General features: G+C 38.6%; 2 protein-coding genes across 8 annotated transcripts in view; one reads left to right on the top strand and one right to left on the bottom strand.

The window, feature by feature from the left end:
• Window positions 1–21126, bottom strand: part of LOC307047223 (uncharacterized protein) — a 29582-nt gene that overhangs the window by 2232 nt on the left and 6224 nt on the right. The window contains exons 1-4 of one of the 4 annotated variants that reach the window (XM_079694053.1): window positions 4949–5392; window positions 3813–3984; window positions 823–1089; window positions 162–226 (exon numbers count right to left, since the gene is read on the bottom strand). In XM_079694053.1, the coding sequence (XP_079550179.1) occupies window positions 162–226; window positions 823–1089; window positions 3813–3984; window positions 4949–4984 (540 nt within the window). In that variant the 5' untranslated portion in view covers window positions 4985–5392. Of the gene's footprint in view, window positions 1–161; window positions 227–822; window positions 1109–3812; window positions 5393–21126 lie in introns of those variants that run through there. The other 3 variants (XM_079694051.1, XM_079694052.1, XR_013810371.1) reach the window with 3 other exon arrangements.
• On the top strand, window positions 5940–16014 carry LOC307047221 (uncharacterized protein). 4 transcript variants are annotated; one of them, XM_079694037.1, is made up of 22 exons: window positions 5940–8936; window positions 9078–9217; window positions 9340–9541; window positions 9739–10169; window positions 10331–10478; window positions 10576–11252; window positions 11457–11569; window positions 11665–11823; window positions 11949–11990; window positions 12082–12174; window positions 12276–12350; window positions 12594–12682; window positions 12779–12881; window positions 12975–13091; window positions 13169–13320; window positions 13459–13596; window positions 13827–13890; window positions 14018–14146; window positions 14837–14932; window positions 15049–15140; window positions 15295–15334; window positions 15817–16014. In XM_079694037.1, the coding sequence occupies exons 6-22, from the start codon at window positions 11102–11104 to the stop codon at window positions 15826–15828; spliced, it is 1665 nt and encodes a 554-aa protein (XP_079550163.1). In that variant the 5' UTR covers window positions 5940–8936; window positions 9078–9217; window positions 9340–9541; window positions 9739–10169; window positions 10331–10478; window positions 10576–11101; the 3' UTR covers window positions 15829–16014. The 4 variants fall into 4 exon arrangements, with proteins under 4 accessions (XP_079550163.1, XP_079550164.1, XP_079550161.1 ...); XM_079694038.1 differs by lacking the exon at window positions 5940–8936 and having other exon boundaries at window positions 8965–9217; window positions 10343–10478; XM_079694035.1 differs by lacking the exon at window positions 5940–8936 and having other exon boundaries at window positions 8965–9217.

Below are 21126 nucleotides of genomic sequence, written 5' to 3'. Positions count from 1 at the left end.
ACATCTGACAGACTAGAGGGATTTACAAGATGTTTACACAAATAGCTTAATATTGTGAATTGGACAACAGCATTCCTTCAAAGTAAGATAAAGTAATTGCTATACAAATTCAGAAAGTTATCCAACAGCAAACACTGTCATCCAGGTAATCATTATCCTACCTTACCGTTCCTTGTCTTTATTATTTTGCGGACAGGGAACACCTCGAGATGGTTGTGAGAGCAATCTGTAATTGTATGGAATACATTATTAACAGGTAAAGTATGTTTTGTATAGGGCTCAACTCAGAATGCACAAACATTTCCACTGTGTGACATAAGCACATTTTGTGTTTCCTACTGAGAAATCACAGAAGTTTCAGAGTCTACACATGGTTTTATTCAAAATCTTAGCTTATCTGCCATTCCTTTGGGATGTTGCTGTGTGTGTTAATGGACTGATAACATATTACATTGCTTGCTACTGAGTGGATATGTTTTAGTCTTATATTCATTACACTGGGACTTGGGCTCTGTAGCACTATATTACATTAAGCAATGATGTGCAAGCTTTCTATTAAATTATAAAGTATATAAAGGTTTTAATGAATGTGACTTCAGCTTATCAGACAACATACATACAGGTTACTCTGTTGTGTCTTTGTTTTAACTCCAAAATGTGCATGTGTGCTAAACATTAATATAGCATCCATGCATAACATTTGAAGGCAAATATGAGTCCGGCCTTTCATAAATCAATGTTTGGAACGTCTACAAAAATCGCAACATTAACTTACTGATGCTTATGTGGCATCTAAATGAGTAGAATACAAGCTAATCATACCTTTCATTTTGATGGTTCTTTTACGTTGCTGCCGCATTGGTGGGATTTGGTGTGATGGTTCCTGGTGTGGTGGTGGGTGGGTGATGGGAGCCTGGTGTGGTGGTGGGTGGGTGATGGGAGCCTGGTGTGGTGGTGGGTCTGCTGTTTCCCCTCGTTGCTGATCACATGGCACCAAATGTAAGATATAGCTATCGGTTGGGTTGGGTGGGTCTTGGGGTGGTGTTGGTGTGTCAGGGGTCTCTTCTTGATCTGGGTTGAGTGTTGTCCCTGAGTTTGCAGTACAAATCTGTTTAAAAGCCAACATATTTATTTATTTATTATGTATAGGCCTAATACCAAAATGTTGCATTGGTTAGTTATCTGTTCATATATATTTATACATATCCACATCTGTTAATACAACCATTTCATTCATGCCTCCCCATTAGGGATGTTAAGATTCACCGATTCGCATCGGTGCACCGGCATAAACGTTCAAGATGCGAGTGCACCGGTTGAGAGAGTGCACATCGGCTACAGTTTGGGTTGAACTCGCGATGCATCGATTGTAGCGTCTTTGCATTTGTCAAAAAACGATTAATTCATATAAAATCCCCTCATCTTGTCAGCACTCAGTAGAGACGATCTTTGATCATTGTGTCGCACTATGGAGGCCGAGAGTCTCAGTTATCAACACACACGGAAGTCGAGGAGAAAGAGAAACACAGCGCACCGAAAAATACCTACAAATCAAACGTTTGACAACACTTCGGATTTTTCAAGAAAGACGGTCAACTTGAAAAATCGCTCGCAAATTGTAAACGATGCCGTGCCGCTTTAGTAGTACGAGGAATTTAGCGACGCACATAAAGAGGCGACATGGCTGCGGCTGAAAAGAGAAACCTGAAAGTTAGACTATGAGTTAAATCACTCAGTGAGGTTTTCTGTCAGAGAGAGTGGTGTTTAGTTTACAGCAGCCTGTGACTGCCAATAATAGTTTAGATGTCTTCCTTACTGTAAGCAGTTATGATAGAGCTGTTTGTGAAAGGTTATTTGTATTCTTTATTGTTCATATAGAAACCACTGCTTTCTGCTCACTGGTGAGTTAGCCTATGAATGAGTGTTAAGCACATCAGGCAGCAGCTGTATGGGCATTGCAATGTGGTAGCTGTTATTGCACATTGTTAATCCAGGGCAATGCATCCTTAAATTGTTTAACTGTGAGGTGTTACACAATTGTACTCTGGAGAGTTTTTTAAGGTAAAAAAGGTAAAAAATAAACAGCATGATGGGATGTGCAGTGTTAGTAGAGAAAACCAAATATGTAAAGCACTTTTTTGTTAATTTATGATTAGCTGCATAATAAGGAATAAAACAAAAATCCTCTGTCGTACCATATTGAAGTATCATTATTTTTGCATCGTGTTGAATCGCATCATATCGCCCTGTATCGCATAATGTTGAATCAAATCGTATCGAACTGTATCGCAACAGGGGTGAATCGTATCGTATCGCATCGCTTGGTGTTTCAAATGTATCGTTAATGTATCGTATCGTTGGCAACGTATCGAGATGCGCATCTCATCGGCCTCAGTGATGGAGATGCACATCCCTACTCCCCATATTAGTATTTCATTTTACTTTCTGTTTCATCTTATTCTATTTTAGATGTATATATTTGACTTATTCCTGTATGTTAGTTTTGTACCTACGTTGTTGGACTAGTTTCTTCTTGCACTATTTTATTTCTTCTTGTACTGTTTGTATGCTGCATTGTTGGAGGAGCCTGGAAGTTAAGATGGTAATTTCCAACAACTACGCTGTAGCGTTGCATATGACAATAATACCTTTGAATATTGAATGTTTGAAAACAGGAACATGGAATACACATACATACATTATAAAATATGAAATTAGGCCAATGTGCAAAACATGCAAAAAAAGGCAACCCTAATCAAGCTAAACTGTAAAAAAAGTCAAATTGATTGAGTATGTTTATAAATATTTATAAATGTTTACAGCAATCAAACTGATCGCTTCAATATTTGCAAAAGTCAATGGTATCCCCCACACTGGGTTATCATTGGAAAATGGAAGTTTGATAAGTGAACAAAATGTATTTATTTAAGTTTTGCTCTGCAATATAAATAGGACTCATATGTGAGACTGTGCGAGAGCTGTCACTTGCTTTATTTCTAGACTTTGCTATCCATATGTGTGGGTGGGAAAGATGTGCTGGGTCAGGTCACTTGAGAAGATGTGTGTGGGGGCCGGAGTGTCTTCAGTGCGCTCTTTGTGCACCACAGAACGCATTGGAGACACAGTCTGGTACTTGCATCTGTTCTGCTATTGTTTACTGCTATTTCATGTTATCTTGGATTTTTTTCATCAGCTGTGGTGTGCTCCACAACTGACCACGAGTGTCAGTCAGTACTATACTGTTTCAACCATCTCCTCTGCGCTCCGATGGTGGGGAATGTGATGGCGAGACAGTGCTGATGAAATACTAAGTGGAATTTGATTTGAGATTTGAGTTGGCTTACTTCTTTTACAATTGAAAGATGCTTATGGAATTAGTTATGGCTCACAAGCATATGCAAAAATAACACTGATGGTTTGAATGTAGGATCTTTAAGAAACGTGTGATATTAACTGAAATTAAATATGTGAGAGGTTATATGTATAATGATGCTTATAACATGTATTTATACAATCTGGCTTCAATTCACCACCTCACAATATGCATAGACAATTTCCCCTGTCACCATAATCTTCTGTCAATTAAAAAAAATATATAGATTACAACTTTTGCATGGGAAGTGGCATACACCTCTTTCAAGCCCTGTTTTGTGCATACATAACAGTTATAAATGAGACCCCAGCTCTTTAAAATGACTCTCTTTGTTGCTTTGAAATAAACAGGACAAATCAACACCACACATTGTATAACAGATAGTCAATATATGCATGAGTGACTCATGCAGATGGTTATTAAATAAATGCAATCTCACCTGCAACCATCAGATTGTAGATGACCTCCACATTTTCGAGGCATGTCTTGGCGTATGTGGTCAGCTGGGCATGCGTGGGCATCAACACCTTGGTTTTAGATGCCACCCTCTTGCTAGGGGGATACGCCAACAGCAGCAGGGGCTTCAAGCCAAGGGCATGCAACTTTTCCATCTGGGAAAGTAATTGTTGAGAGGTAGAGAGATCAATTAGATGAATACACAAAACTGTTGTTTACATTTGTTGAATTTATCTGCAAGCTTGCCCTGAAGTAGCATCAAAATAAATCATCTACACTAATATCCTGGCATCATAATAAAAACAATGATTTGTTCATAATGTTTTGTTGAATACATTTGGGATTTTTAACTTATGAGACATTTCATAAACTTGCTACACATAATAGTTCATGCTGTTTGAAAATCATTAATCATGAATTATATTCTCATTAAAGGTAGGGTATGTAAGTTTGAGAAACCGGCTCAAGATACACTTTTTGTTATATTCCATTGAATGCTCTTAACATCCCGATAGCTATGAATATCCGAAGTGTTTTGACAAAAGATCCATAAAAAAAATTCATCTGTGGAAGCCGTAGTACTGTAAAGAGCATGACTAATTATTTTAGCCGGCCCGGCTGTATAACTGGACGGACTACGTGCCTGTCAGCCTTCCATCTGTGCACAAACTTATCTCATTATCTCATAGCCCTCATTGGTCATGTGCGCGTTCGTGTGTGTTGGAGGAGGAGCTCTGTAAGGAAGTGGCAGATTTTTTACGGCTGTGTATTTTCAAATCCTAGCGCACTCGAGCTGGTTTCTCAAACTTGCATACCCTACCTTTAATGATACAATTAATAATGTGGATGTGAAGCAATACCAGTTAATTTATAATCCTAATGTTAAGTAATAAAACTACTTTTCACACTTTTGGTGAATGAGATAATTCTGTAAACTACATTCCAGAATGGCGGCGTCATCAATAACGTGGAACTTGATTCGGTTTTTTGTCATTGATGACAACCACTGCTGCTGCTGGCTTTGGAATTTTTCTATTATCTTTTTCAGTCTCACATTTTTGGGCTGTGTATGGTTACATACTGGGCAGATTTTATTACCACAGTAAATACTTTGCCTACAGCTTGGGCAGGTCTTTTTTGGGACCCTCCAGCCATTTGTAGGAGTGAGAGAGTGAGTGATTAAAAGAGAAAGTGAGAGAGAGTGATTGAAAAAGAGAAGGTGAGAGAGTGATTGAAAGAGAAAGTGAGAGAGTGATAGAAAGAGAGACAGTGAGAGAGAGAGTGGCTCTTAAAAGTGCCGTTGGTTTTATATGTGTGTGTGTGTGTGTGTGTGTGTGTGTGTGTGTGTGTGTGTGTGTGTGTGTGTGTGTGTGTGTGTGTGTGTGTGTGTGTGTGTGTGTGTGTGGATATGTGTGTGTTGGTGATATAGAGCTGTAAAGCAGCTGTAAAACAGGAAAAATAAAAACATGATTAGGATTATTTAGAATAACAGTAACATCTGTGCATTACTCTATTATGCAATAATAATTTAGTATAATGTATACTGTGCATATTCTTATAATATGAGGGACATGGCATACAAACAATACAGACACAATATACAAACAATACACAAAATGAAGAGAGTGCAATAATAATTAATCTGTGCATTACTCTATTATGCAATAATAATTTAGTATAATTGATATATCTTATATCTTCTACTATATATTTTAATTGTACAATGTAACAATCCAAATGTCCCCATTGGCCAGTCAAATCCTCTGGAAAAACTCCAGGTCTACATTTTTGTTCCACTCCATCGCCGATTCCACTATTACAACTCTGTGTTGAAAGCTGTCTTTACAACACATGGGCAAATACAAGCATTTAAACATATTTTTCTAACAGGCACCTCCACTATCCAACTGTGCCGGGGACAGCTAATGTCATTTAGCTGTATAAACTATAAATGCTATCCAGCTGTATAAACTATAAATTCTATCCAGCTACAAACTTTGGAGAGACAGCAAGCGCATTTCGTGGCATCTGCGGGCAGTGGCAAGTACTTCCGGCATCTGCCACAGAGGCCGCTACTCCGTGGTATCTGTGGCAAGTATATGCCACAGCCACAACTTGCCGTGGCAAGTAAATGCCACAACCATGCCACAACTTGCCGTGGCAAGTATATGCCACAACTTATATATGCCACAACTTGCCGTGGCAAGTAGGCTATATGCCACAACTTGCCGTGGCAAGTAAATGCCACAAGTTAAGAGTTAAGAGAAGGTTTACGGTAGCTGCCACTCGCCTTCCGTGGCAAATGCTGATATTTAAACCCGTATTTATCGCGTAAAATGTCGCTGTTTTAGCATGACTTTATCGGACTGATCTGTACACAAGACTGATGATCTGTTACTGATGGTCCGATCATATTTTTCAAAAAGATTAAACATATGTTCTATAGATTTTACTTGGAGAACGTGGTTTGTTAAAATAAATAAACGTGCTATTTTTATGATAATACCGAAATTTAAAATCTTGTTTTTCATGCCCCAAGAGCAATAAAAACACTCGGTAAAAAAATCCTGAGTGAGGCTTTCATAATTCATGGATGAAAGGGTTAAGAAAGACAAATATATGTTTCTATTGGTTTTAGTAAGATGGTTTATTGTAGTGTATTCTTACATATTCAGTAGGCTATATTGTTTATTCTTTAGATACTCTGTAGATAAATATCTACTAATAATGTGTAAATTATTTCCTGTTTCTTTTTATTATTATTATTTGCTGTAACGCAAAGATTTCAACATTTTAGATAAATAAAGTAAATACAACGTATCATATCAAAATCTGTTTATGTTAATTAGCAACACAATGATTTGATATTTGCATGCATGACATATAACCTTTTTACTGATGCACAAAAAAAGTTTTAACAAGGATGTAATTATATTACATTGTAACCCTCTTTCCTCAACATATTAAATCAACTTTATACGGTTAAATGAGGATTGCTTGGAGTACCATGCTTAAGAGAACATTCTTCATGTTTATTTAAGTATTTATCATTCTCATGGTGTAAGACAAACAAAACAAAAAACACCATCTTAGTTTTCTAACAACTACATAAAAAGAGTGCTTACTAGTGCATAATAACATACAACTGAACAAGACTGAAAACAGAGAGTTATTTCATTTGTTATTAAAGTAATGGTTGTTGGTAATGTATTAGAAACCCCCACAGATGTATGATGTATGCGTCCGTGCGGGCTCAGACCCTCCTTATGGGAGCTCAGCTCCCATTGGCTCCCACATAACTCCAACCCTGGTGTATACCATTTGATAAAAAAATGCAAATAACTAATTGTTCCATATATTTTGTCTTAGTCTGGCAATTAAAGGGTTACGCATTAAACTTGTGAATTAAGGTGCAGAACCTTTTACATATTGCAAATACAACACTATCCGGCTTTGTTTACCATGGCCTTAACTGGAAACCCACGCGTCTAGCACAAGAAGATCGCTGCCGTCGTCATTAACCAAAGGTGAGACCTAGATAAATTAACATATTCAGCCTAGCCTTTTTTTGAAGATGGTGTTAATTGTTATAAATGTTATTGACAATAAGATTTATACCAATGTAGTGATTCTTACTCAAGTTAATAACTAAGAAAGTTTTGTTTTAGCATAGCAAACTTCGCATCGGCTGTTATTATTTTACAGGGGCGCCATTGCTGTTTTCCTCATTGACTTGATCGAGAAAATGTAGATGTGAGAATTTTACCAAAAACTCAGCGGTCTTTGCAGATAAATGTAATGGAAAAATAAAAATATGATTTCATTTCAGTTTTTATTTAACAATAACAAATGTTTACTTTATTTACACATGACACATAATACGCTAAAACTGGATAGCCTATTTTAAATTAATAAAAAAACATTGAAAGCTAGAAAGTTTAGTACCGTAATATATTTAGTGTCAATTCTTGTTGACTATTCTCTATATGTCAACAGACTCCGGACTTGGTCGATGGTTCTTCTGCCATCTTAAGGAAAATGGAAGGTGAGGATGGTGTAAAGTAAATCAACGTTTGGCAAGAAGGCTAAACTGCGGAACACAAGAAGAGGTTACGTTCTAATCCTAGTGATTTCTCATGTCCCCACTGCACATCTGTGCTAAGTGCACCAAAAAACTTAAGACGGCATATCAAAGATGTGCACAACCTTGATGCTACACCCATGACATGCATAGATTTACGAAATGGAATCTATGTCACTCCAAAATATGACCATAGTCCAGTTTTCCCCATTCATGTCATCAAGTCAACAAAGCCACCAAATATTGACTGTGAGGTTGAGAACTGTCGTACTTTCATGCAGATTGCTTGGTGTTCAGGAAATCCTGGAAGAGAATGTGTACACCTTGAAAGAACAAAAAGTACCAAACCATATTCACAGCCAGCAGTCCTCACATCCACGTCCTTGCAGGATATGTTAAGCAAAGGGCTGATGTCCTCTGAGTGGGGGACAAAATGTGAAAGACTAAACACTGCTGCAAAAACCAATGGTGTGGACAGTGTGGTTCCTGTTTTCTTTGGAGACGAGGGTTACTCCAAACGGTGTTATTTTTTTTCAGTTTTTACTGATGAAAGAGACAACTGGTGCCGGTTTGGAAGAACCAGAGTGACCTTTGACACAGTGGCAGGACAGTGGAACTCTCAGTGTCAGGGAACTGGAAGATCACATCGATGTATACATCGAATGATGGGAATTTGGTGGATTTTCCAGGAGTCTCCAGGCACCCTAGTCACCTCTGACTTACAAATTGAGGACATAGACGACTTGGAAACACATATGGTCGAGAGCAGCCCTTTCTGTGAGCCACACAATCTCACTTCTCAAAAAGTAACTGTGATGACAGACTATTTATCAACAAAAAAGCGCATCCCGTGCCTGCAGGAGTTACCGTTGGAGCTGAGGACTAAGGAGAGACAAGCACCCCCCTGTTTTGTCCCCTCAGAAGAAACCTGCCCCTACTGTCCAGGGCCCACCCCTCCAGATCTTAACTCCCAACAAATTGTAACCACACAAGCAACGGTGTATGGGATTAAGTATATCAAAAAAGGTAAAACCATTAAAAAAAAGATTCCTTATACGTTGCATGGTATATCCATCCTGATATCTTATAAATATATTTATTTAATGACAACTGTAACAATAACACATGAAAGTAATTTGTATGTGTAATATGTCTTTGAAACAACAGGTGTTTCAGTTGCTGTAAAACAGTGCCCAACATGTGCCAATCTGGTCAGATTCCAAGATTTTTCCACTGGTTTCCACAACTTCAACAACCGGGTCATCTTGACACTGCCACTTTGTGAGCTTCTCCTGTCTGGTTTGGCGGTAAGCTTTGTGTATAACCTAAATAAATACATCCAAGTTTCATGATGTTCAATCTTGCAAAATCATATCTTTGGCAATCATTTTTGATAATGAAGATATCCTGCTATGTTGTTGAAAAACAGAACAAGACAACCACTGGACGCATGCTGGACACTCTGTCATTGTTCAACGACAACCGGTACCACCACCAAATTGTAAGGAGGGCATTCCATCACTTTCTGTCACTGACCAACTTCAAGTTTGACTTTTATTGCCACCAGTGTGGGCACAATCCAGCTGTAGTAGTAGCTGATGCCAACTGGAAACTTGCCTTTGATGTCCCACGTAAGTGTTGTTGCTTAATGTAATTCAATGATTCATATTATTTTAGCCTATAATAATATGTGAATTAATAATTTATTTTGTATTTTCATAAAGTGTATATATATATATATATATAAACTTTGTGCTAAGTAGATACTGTACTACTCTGCAATAGGTTGTATTATTTTCATGCATTACAAATCTTGTTAAACTTTCAGTTGGGACATTTAAAAGGCCTGATCCAGATACCATTTCTGAAAGTGACCTGGAAGTCGATATTGTCAAGGCATGGTCAGAGCTTGACAAGTCACATATAGCCGAAGGCCTCATATCAGGTTTGGACTACACTGTGATAGTAAACTGTATAATGACATCAAGCTGATACTTATATATATATATATATATAAAATCTTTTAATACCTGCATTGCAATTTTATATGTTTTACTTGGAACATCTGTGGCCAATCCCTTTTCTACTTCTGTTTGCCACTCGACACTGGCACCATGGATGGGAGAAAAAACAAGAGTTGGTAACATTTTACCTAAAACTGAGGCCAAAAAGGCAATAAAAAAAAAAAAAGATGACATCAAGCATCCCAACATCAACATAAATGAAGACATCATACTGGGAATCATTGACTCAAAGAAGGTACACCTTGTGCTAATGTTTCATTTTTTCTCTCAGACTTTAGACAATGTAGACATAGCCCTCTATGCAGTTCTGTCATTGAAATTGGGTTTTGTCATGCAAGATAATACAATATGTATTGTGGTTTGAATTGATTTAAATGGTCCCTTTCAATCTTTTAGCCTAAAAAAAAGGAACTCCAGGATGCTTGTGATGCTCTGGGTGTGTCCTCAGAGGGATCCATTTCGGATTTGATGAACAGGCTTCTGGAACTCCTTAATTTTAAGGACATTTACCCGAAGCTTTTTGTGAAGTTACAGAAAGCTGGTGGTGAGAAAGAGCTTGACTGATATTTTTAAATACAAACATTTATTAAACATTGTTTGATTTCCAATAACATGATGTGTCTTTTGTTCCTATTCTTTAGGTGGTGTCCTTCATTTCTCCTGTGTACATGGCATGGTGTACTACATGAACATTCTGTTTTGGACGGAGTCGGCAAGAGACCATACTGATGGTCTTCTTAGTTTCAAGCACTTTCCGACCTGCTACATTTCGGATGTAGCAGGTCAGGTTGCTCGACACACCAACAACCGCACCAAACAGCTTCTCTTCCAACCAAACGATGGAAGACTCTGTGCACGAACCCTTGACAACATCGGACTGGCAGCCAACAGGCAACTACACGTTGACATGCAGTGGGTGAAGAATCTGAGGTCTCCATTACCACTGCAAGAAAGCCCAGATAGTGACAGATTCACAGCAGTACATCCTATAACAGGAACATGTGAACGATTCTCTCTGTATGACAGATTTCATCAGAAAAATCAAAAACGCCCAGAAGAGAAGTTGAGAAGCCTGAACATTTGCCCCACCCTCCGTACAGAGGTGAACTCTTCAGTGGCAGAGCACTGAATCGGGAACTGTCAGCTGTTAAATATTCATTGTGCCAAATGAAAGAGCCACAATTCAAACAAACTCTGAGGGTTTTGTTTGAGTTGCACAACGACAAAATCAACAAAAGTTTTAAGGCACAAATGGAGGCCATGTGCAACACCCAGCTGTCTATTGGACTGCATGGAATGCTGGGATTGCAATCTGCTGGTAAGTTTTGGAAAATTATGATATAACATAATAATTGATAATAATTTCCGAGTTGTGAAAGTGCTAAAAAAAAGTGCCATAACCTTCAACTGGATCTTATTGTGTAAAAGCATAATCCTTACATGGTAGTAAACATGTTCATCATATTATTTTGTTATTATTTTATGACAATTACTAATATATATTTTTGTGCTATTTTTACAGAGGGGAAGGATAATCTTCATGCTAATCCAGCCAGCAATCCTAAAATCCATCTTCAAAATACTGTTACATCTTCATTTCTGGCAAAGTCATATGCAATAGATTTAAAGGACAAGGTGAATAAACACACCCCTCTACCATTTATTTTTCTTTAAATAACTTTAATTAAGCAGTTAACACTCGTCATTTTGTAATAATGTTTGTATTTAAGGAAAAACTCATGGAATTGTTATCTGGATGTCGGAATGAACAACAACACCTGGCAGAAATCTCAAGGCGTTTCCCAGTATCCAGAAAGGACATTCAGAGTGTTTGCCCTCCAGAGTTGTTGGGACAGTCCTCAGTAAACATGCCATGGCTGACTGATGATGTAAGTGCAGATAAATAATCTTGCTTTGGAAGCTCCAGAAATGTTTACCTAATACTGATCAAAAAAGTGTGAAAAACGAAACAATGAAAAATATTTTTTATTATAACATGTATTTTCCTTGACAGGCAGTTAACTATCGTGTGGCACAACTGGCTCAAGAGAACAAGGTAATAGATTGAACTTTTCCCCATTAAATATAATGTTATAAAAATATTATTAAGGATTATTATAATATCAATGCTAAATGTTCTGTTACAGTGCAGTTCTTTGGGCACTTTCGACTTCATTTTGTGGCATCGTGAATGGACTCGAAGTGGAGCAGTCACTGATAGGGTTGTGAAGTCCATCCCTGTAGGTCCTTTTACTATTTTTAATGCATACTACAAAAGAACAACAACAATACACATGTGTTTTTAACATGTATTATGTTACCATTTATTGTTGTGCCTTAGGTGTCAGACAAGATCTTCCTGCCAAGACTTGTAGGTGATTATTCTCCAGAGAGGGGAAACCACTTCATTCTTTGGGTGAGCCATCAGTAATATTTTATTATTATTTTTCAAAAATGAAATTTTTATGGAACTGGATAGTTAAAGATAGCGGATTTACATTTTTGGCAGGCAAGTTCATGTCTAGAGGGCCAGATTAAATGTTGCATATAATGCAAATGCCATAACCCAGACCATGAAATTCTTTACCACTTTACATGTCACTTTAACCTTTTTTCTTAGAATTCTCAATGAAGTGGTGACAGTTATTTTTCATCGTAGGTGCTGGACTTCAAAGCTAAACAGATTAAAATCTACGATTCACTGATGCTTTTCCCAAAGATCAGTGACAGAGACATGGACATACTCAGGTAAAGGGACAGTCAAAGCCTAACATACAACAGTAATTCACTAGGTCTGGTTATTTGACAACATATTATTATTGAGGTATTGACTTTCTTTTTTAGAAATGTCTTCAGATTTTCTGGTGGTCTTCACGGATGGACTGTCACATGTCCTCCCCAGTGGAAGCAGCAGGACTCTGTTAATTGTGGAGTTTTTGTGTGTGCTGTGAGTTAGCTTGTCTTCCTGTTAAATTCATGTGCTATCTGCTGAATACTTAAAGTCAATTAGTCAATTGTTTTTTTTTTGGTTCCCAACCAGGCAGCTGAAAATGAAGTCAGAAATCTGGATGTTACTGCAGAGACTCTGACACTCAACCAGTGCAGGACTCTTCGTCTGCACCATGCTTCGCAGATGATTAAAACTGTGAATGTTGAGGTAAGACTAATTCATTGAGATCACTCAATACTGGCAATAAGAGAAGTGTCAAACTCAAGTTCTTATTTTTTACAAAGGACTTCCCACCTACCACGGAAGAATTGGCAAAGATGAAGCAGAAGGAGATCGAACTGCTGGAAGCTGAAGCCAACCAGACACACTCCAGCATCCATTGCCTGGCTTGGAAAACCAAGTCATGTTTATTCCAGAGAGCAAGCGGGAAAACTAAGTACTTTTTTTATATAGCACTTTACACACAACATACTTGACAATGTCAGTTATCTATAGTTACTACTAGACTAATTGAAAGCACCTCTAATGCATTGTGGAATATTTATAAAGTTGTCCCAATTCTGCCTTTTGACAGGTTTTTCCATGAGCACATCAAGCTCTACAAATGGGTCCAGTGCACAATGTGTAAACAATGGCTGCATTTTCAATGTGCTTCTTTAAAGGGGAAATTGAGTTTGAAGAGTTTCTTTTGTGGATGCGACACACGTGATTTGTAAGTACATCTTCTTACATGCCCACATGTCAGTGTCAATCATTTTCAGTTTGTTCATATTAAAGGTTAAAGAATATGTTTTACTCCATTTACGTTTAAACGAATAAACAATAGAAATAATAAAAAATTGTCTAACAATGTAAGGCCTTGGACATTTGCTTTTTTCTCATTTTAAAGTGAAATATGTTAAAATGTCTGTGCTATTGGAAACCTAATTATGTCTTGTACAGAAGTGGCATCTTGGAGGCACTGGAAGGCATGTCAGGAGATATTATGACAGATGAAGAGATCCAGGTAATAACATATATTATGCAATTTATATAGTGGACTTTACAAAGAGTCACCTAAATGGCACTCAATATTCATGTGTGTAGTCTGGGCACAACTTTATCTACATCTAAATAAACATATATCTTTACAGGACTTGGAGAGAAACCTGCAGAGTGGGACTGTTCTCTCCAACAGAATGTATCTGTGGAAACACAAAGGATTGGATCCAGCCCTACGTCCTCATTACAGCGAACATTTCACTTTGTTCAATGACATGAAGGTATGTAGAGTTCTATTTCTATGTCATTAGCATATCATTCCTGATATTTCAAGCATGGCAAACAATAGCCTTTGATTCATTTAAAATGTATCTTTAAATCATGTTATTTTAAATGTTATATAACATTTTCAAATACATACAGTATGCTTGGCAAGTTATTGTATGTCTGCAAAGCCTCAAATGTAACATTCATTCAGCGCATTGTTTTTCACAGTGTAATATATATATATGATGATTACCTCAGACAGATAAAGCTGATTTATGTAATATAGTTAACAAACACAATTGCCAGCTACACATAAACAGGCACTTTGGTCCTTAATATAAATACATTTGGATATTTGGTTTAAGCAGGTCTTTAAGTGCCTTAACAAGATGATGTAATTTCAATAACTCATCTCTCTCGTTCAGATTAATGTGGTCTTTTTTTTTGCTTCTTTGGCAAATGCCGCTTTGTCATATGTCCTGTTTGGATTGCCAAATGTAGCTGTACAATAATATGGGAGACCAACTCGCACTTGCGCAGTGAAAATCGGGCAGACATGAAAATCTGTATACATATATTTTCACAGAGGGGGTGAAGGGAGAAATACATAAAACAATTAAGGAACATTAGTAGTTTACAATTAGCAAGTTTCACACATTGTTAGGTCTCATATTGTTAATTTCCTCTATGTTTTTTATATTCAGACAGAGGAGATCATCCAGCGCATTGAAAATATCCTCTCACTGCCTGGAACTGTAGCTGAGAAGCAGCTTTATATATCAGGGGTCCTTTTGCCAGAGGTGAGATGATAGGTATTGGTAAAATAACTATAGTTAAATAACATAAAACACAGCATAAGCCTCATTTCAATGTCAGATTTCAACATGCTTTTAATTACAAATATATTTGTTTCAAGGTTTTTATTGAGTGGATGTCACGGGAAAAAAAAATCTGCCGCTACCAGGCAGAAAGTGTGCTTCTGGAGTGCACATCCAATAGAAGGACCAGGTATAGCCCACTTGCATTGTAGGCAAACATGCCTATGTGCAACATCAATAAATCCATTCTGCCAGGGACATGTAGTGGTTTTGCATATCAAGATTACCTTAATGTAATGAAGGAATGGCACCAGTTTCTTGACAAATAATTTTCCTTTTGCCAGAGCTGACATGACAGTAGACAAGGCTCACATACCAGAAGAGGTAAGGATTTTACAAAACACCCACAAAAGATTAACTCAACAAATCTATTATGTGAATTTCGGCAACCTTTTTATATATATAAAAGCAGTGTGTGTGCTTTGTAGGCAAAGATACAGGAAGATGTTATAGTTAGATTAGCAGTGATTTGATTTCTTACATTCACTAAAAGATCATGGTATATTTGCTGGTATTCACAATAAAAATGGTAGGGAACTACTATTCATTTAAATTCAAATGCAACACACAACAACAACAACAACAACAACAACAACAACAACAACATTTCTTAGGTTATAATGTTATTGAATGTAAAGCAAGCAATGATATGTCAATCTCGATTAGCAATCTCTGGTTATATTTGATGCAAAGGTTTGTTTTAACTATTCAATGAAATTAGAAGTTGAAGTAAATCTGGTTATTTACTAGATTTACATTTTACATTTTTAAGCATTAGTTAAAGTAAATGTATTTCATTCTTGCAGGAAACATCTTGATAACACATCTGAAGGCTGCTGCTATTTGGTGCCAAAACACAGTTTTTGAGGAGGACAAGGATAAGGATAAGGACAACCAAGCGCAAAGCCGAGAAGCACTGAAAAGCTGACAAGGGGAGCCGGATGAGCATGACTCAGCGTTCTGTCAAGAACTCGAACAAAATATAAATTGTTCACCACTTTCAAAACGCAATAAAAGGGTGGATAAAAAAGCATGCATTGTGTCTTGATTTTTAATATAATGTCATGATTGTCTTAACGGAATAACATGGTTTGTTTGGATTCACTGATATCAATATCTAATAAGAATAATCTCAAGCATTTAAATAAAAATGTTCAACCAGAATTTAAATATTAAACAACAAAACAGATACAATGACATGAATCTGTTTATTAACAATGAAAATAATACAAATTAAGTACATATGCCTGGATTTAAAATAACACATTTATACATGTGTACAATCAAATATAACTGTCCTTTGCCTCATTTATAAAATATAAATCTTAGCATCTCACTAGCAGTGGCAACTGCAATCAGTTACAGCTGCCCTAAGTCTGTAGCCAAGTCTAATAACACCATTGTACACGTTGCTGTGTCAATACAGATATTTATTTTTAATTATTTGTCTTTACTAGTAACAATACACCTGGTTATCGTAGCAAGCAGTGGAAACTCCCCTCAAGAAGCGACAATTGCCAAGGGCTTGCGTTGCAACGCTCACTTGCCAATATTTCTTTTTTTATTACAATATAGGCCTATGTTTAGCATACTATCATAGATATAGCACGTTTGTTTATTTTAGCAAACCACGTAGGCTATTCCAAGTAAAATTGAATATAAATGATAATTTATTATCTTTTTGAAAAATAGAGATCGCACATCAGTCCTGTGTACAGATCAGTCCGATAAAGTCATGCCTAAACAGTGACATTTTACACGATAAATACGAGTTTAAATATCAGCATTTGCCACGGAAGGCGAGTGGCAGCTACCGTAAAACTTCTCTTAACTCTGGCATCTTGTGGCAACTCCCGTTCAGCATGCGCAAATGCCACGGCAAGTTGTGGCATATGCTTGCCACGGCAAGTTGTGGCAAATGCTTGCCACGGCAAGTTGTGGCATCTGTGGCATTTACTTGCCACGGCAAGTTGTGGCATATACTTGCCACGGCAAGTTGTGGCATATGCTTGCCATGGCAAGTTGTGGCATCTGTGGCATTTACTTGCCAAGGCAAGTTGTGGCATATACTTGCCACGGCAAGTTGTGGCATATGCTTGCCACGGCAAGTTGTGGCATCTGTGGCATTTACTTGCCAAGGCAAGTTGTGGCATATACTTGCCACGGCAAGTTGTGGCATATGCTTGCCACGGCAAGTTGTGGCATCTGTGGCATTTACTTGCCACGGCAAGTTGTGGCATATACTTGCCACGGCAAGTTGTGGCATATAGCCTACTTGCCACGGCAAGTTGTGGCATCTGTGGCATATACTTGCCACAGATGCCACAGAGTAGTGGCCTCTGTGGGAGATGCCACAAATGCCAAGGCACATGCCACGGCGAGTAGTAGCAACACTCATTGTGTTCTAGTATGATAAATAAAATAACATTGTACCTTGAAAATCAATGCATTCGTTCATTTGACACGTTGGTGGTTTTAGGTAGGCTATACAGCGACCCCTGGCGGTTCTAGTGTGAAGTAAAAGTAGAAGTAGCCAACCTAAATGTTGGAATACTCTGTTACAAGTAAAAGTCATGCATTAAAATGTTACTCAAGTAAAAGCGCAAAATGATTAGCATAACAATATACTTAAAGTGCATATTACATGTTTTCATTATAATGATTGATCATGAAAGTGTTCTCAAAGCTGGTAAAGGTGCAGCTAGTTTTAATGACTTTGTATACAGTAGTAGGGTATCTTGTGAATTTACTCCAGGAGTAACTATAAAGTCTGATTTAAGACTTGATTATAAGTGTCATCATTAATCAGAATCTGTAGTAAGTAACTAAAGGTAGCGTATTAAATAAATGTAGGGGAGTAGGCTACAATTACACAATTTACCTCTGAGTTGTAGTGGGGTAAGTAGCCTACTACGTAACATACCATTTACATACTCAACTAAAGTACAACTAGGCTATTTCTAAATCACAAGTACAGTACTTGAGTATACAAGTTAGCCTATTACCCACCTCTGGTCAACAATGTTAGATCTTTATGTCAACTTACTAATAATATATCTTGAGTATTATCATAAAAATAGCACGTTTATTTATTTTAACAAACCACGTTCTCCAAGTAAAATCTGAACATATGTTTAATCTTTTTGAAAAATATGATCGGACCATCAGTAACAGATCATCAGTCTTGTGTACAGATCAGTCCGATAAAGTCATGCCAAAACAGCGACATTTTACGCGATAAATACGGGTTTAAATATCAGTATTTGCCACGGAAGGCGGGTGGCAGCTACCGTAAACCTTCTCTTAACTCTTAACTTGTGGCATTTACTTGCCACGGCAAGTTGTGGCATATAATTGTCACGGCAAGTTGTGGCATATATAAGTTGTGGCATATACTGGCATGGTTGTGGCATTTACTTGCCACGGCAAGTTGTGCAGTGTGCGAAATACCCGTCAATAATCGGGGGGTCCCCATCTCCCGTTTATTGCGCAATATACCGGTCAAAGATTTCTCAATATGCAGTCGGCCTATACAATATTTAATGGATGCAATCCAAGACATTCAGTAGTAGCAGCGTTTCTCAACCGGGGCGCTGTCAAATAATTATATATTCTAACGTTCATATGAATGAATACGCGACCGTTAAAGAACCATCTGTTTTCGATTCTATGCGAGGAAATGGGAGCAGAGCTGGTCTCAGACGCACGCACACACACACACACACACACACACACACACACACACACACACACACACACACACACACACACACACACACACACACACACACACACACACACACACACACACACACACACACACACACACACACACACACACACACACACACACACACACACACACACACACACACACACACACACACACACACACACACAGTCTGCGTGATCTGCGTGTAGGGAGGGGCAGGCCTGCACACACCCACACACACACACACACACACACACACACACACACACACACACACACACACACACACACACACACACACACACACACACACACACACACACACACACACACACACACACACACACACACACACACACACACACACACACACACACACACACCAACTTGAAGGCCAAGGCTAATTATGCTTTTCTTCTTAACCCCGGAATCCACACAGGACATACGCACACGCTCATCTTATGCACAGCAAAGATCGAAAAAATAGTATTTTACCTTAAGTGAGAATAGACCAAAGATGCCTTGGCTCGACTTCTTCTCGTTGCCGTCCTGGTTTCCAAGAAGAAGAGAGACGATGTCCTGCTTTAATCCAGCTTTTCACGAACGGCACTGGGTCGAATTTGTCCAAAGGGGGTCCGTTTAGGTCCACAAACAGAAGCGAAGACAGGCTCTCCTCGCGCAACCTGTTGCGGCTCTGGTTGTCGGTGTTATTCACGGCGGAAAAGCCTCTCTCGCACTCAGCAGACGTGGGGAGGTAAGTGCGACTTGCTATGCATAGCCGTTCCAGTGTTTTGCCCGGTGGAGTGCCCTGCAATTTCCAGTCTCTAAACTGCCCCACGGCGTCCCCGGCTGGTTCTCCGAGCGATTTAGCCAGACGGTGTACTTCTTGTTCGCCATACAAAGTCAAGTCTTCCCGCTCTCCTGGCCAAAAGCGCTTATCAAGAGCTTTGAGCATCTGGACCAAGCTTGACTCCGGTAAGCGCTTGGTTAGAGTAGCAACCACCGATTCATAAAAACGAGGCTTGTTTATTTTCCCCCTGCCTTCTGTCAGCTCTACGTCCTTAACAAAGCCCGATGAGACGCCCTGTTCAGCCTTCTTCGTTGATCTCCCCCCGGTCGTCTTCATGGCGGTCAAAACATTGATGGTTTGTTTGATGTGGACACTTGAGTCCACAAGTGTCATTTCTCTTCTCTGCAGCTTGAGAGACAGGCTCTGGAGTTCACGCAGGATGTCTTTCATGACAGCCAAATCTTCCACGAATCCTGAGTTGGTTAGGTGCTTGAGAAGTCCCTTGTATTTTTGCCTCTCAAGATCATTACGTGATGCGTTCTCACTGGATGTTTTAAAATGGAGTGCTAGTGCGGGGAAATCTTTCCATACAGCTTTTACTGTTTTAAAGCTGCTGGCAACCCATCTGATGGTGAAAATTTGACCTATTTTCAGTATTTCCATGTTGAGCTCGGCCGCTGCTTCTTTCAGCAATCTGGAATTCCTGGTTGACTGATTGTAGAGTGAGCATAAATGTGAAATAAATATCTCAAAGTGATTAGTGCCACCCACATCTTTAAGAGCATCTTTGACTGACAGTTCTAGTCTGTGCGCCAGGCAGTGTACAGACTGCACGTTCGGAAAATTGTTTTTGAGTCTGACGACAAGCCCACTGGCTTTTCCCGTGAGCACTGCAGCCCCATCGGTGGCTATGCTTATTAGGTGCGTCTTCAAAAAGTCATCATCCATTCCAGCTTTATATAGACTCGCCATCATCGAGTTATAAATTGATTCAGCATCGACCCCATCTGTGAGTTCCACTATATCCAGGAAAACATTATCTACATCCCCCTTACCACTGACATCACATCTTACGTAAATGATTAGATAGGGACGACCGTGAACGGTACTTTCATCAATTGTGATTGATACCTTTGAATCCATTTCTTTCACATTAGAGACGAACTTGCGGCGCATTTCCTTTGCAATGTGACTTATTATTTCTGCGCATGCATGGTCAGATTTGTGGATATTCCCAACTTCGGCTCCATTCAGCTCCTGCATTGTCATGAGGGGGTTGAGCTTTTTATAAGATAGCCTTTCCTTTGCTACGGTGTAAGCTGTTCTAAACGAGACTGTTGTTTTCTTGAGTAAATCGGACTGTACATCAATGAAACAGTTTGGGAGGGTTTCTTTGTCTTTCATCTGTACTATTTCCACTGACCTTGTGTGGGCCTGGCTGTCCCTGTGTTTGTATATCTTCTTTCGTAGCTGTTTTGCATCAGGGCTAGTAACATCACCATTGATCCATTCTTCCGAGAGGTGTAAACCCGGTCCCTTTTCTGAGAGTAGCAACGTTTTTGCTTTCCTACACACTAAGCATCCTAACTTTCCAGCCTTAATGTCAAGCCAAGG

This window comes from Notothenia rossii (genome assembly GCF_949606895.1).
Source record: "Notothenia rossii genome assembly, chromosome: 7".
Taxonomy (NCBI): domain Eukaryota; kingdom Metazoa; phylum Chordata; class Actinopteri; order Perciformes; family Nototheniidae; genus Notothenia; species Notothenia rossii.
The sequence above is the reverse complement of the archived record's forward strand: the minus strand, read 5'-3'. Positions and strand labels throughout refer to the sequence as shown.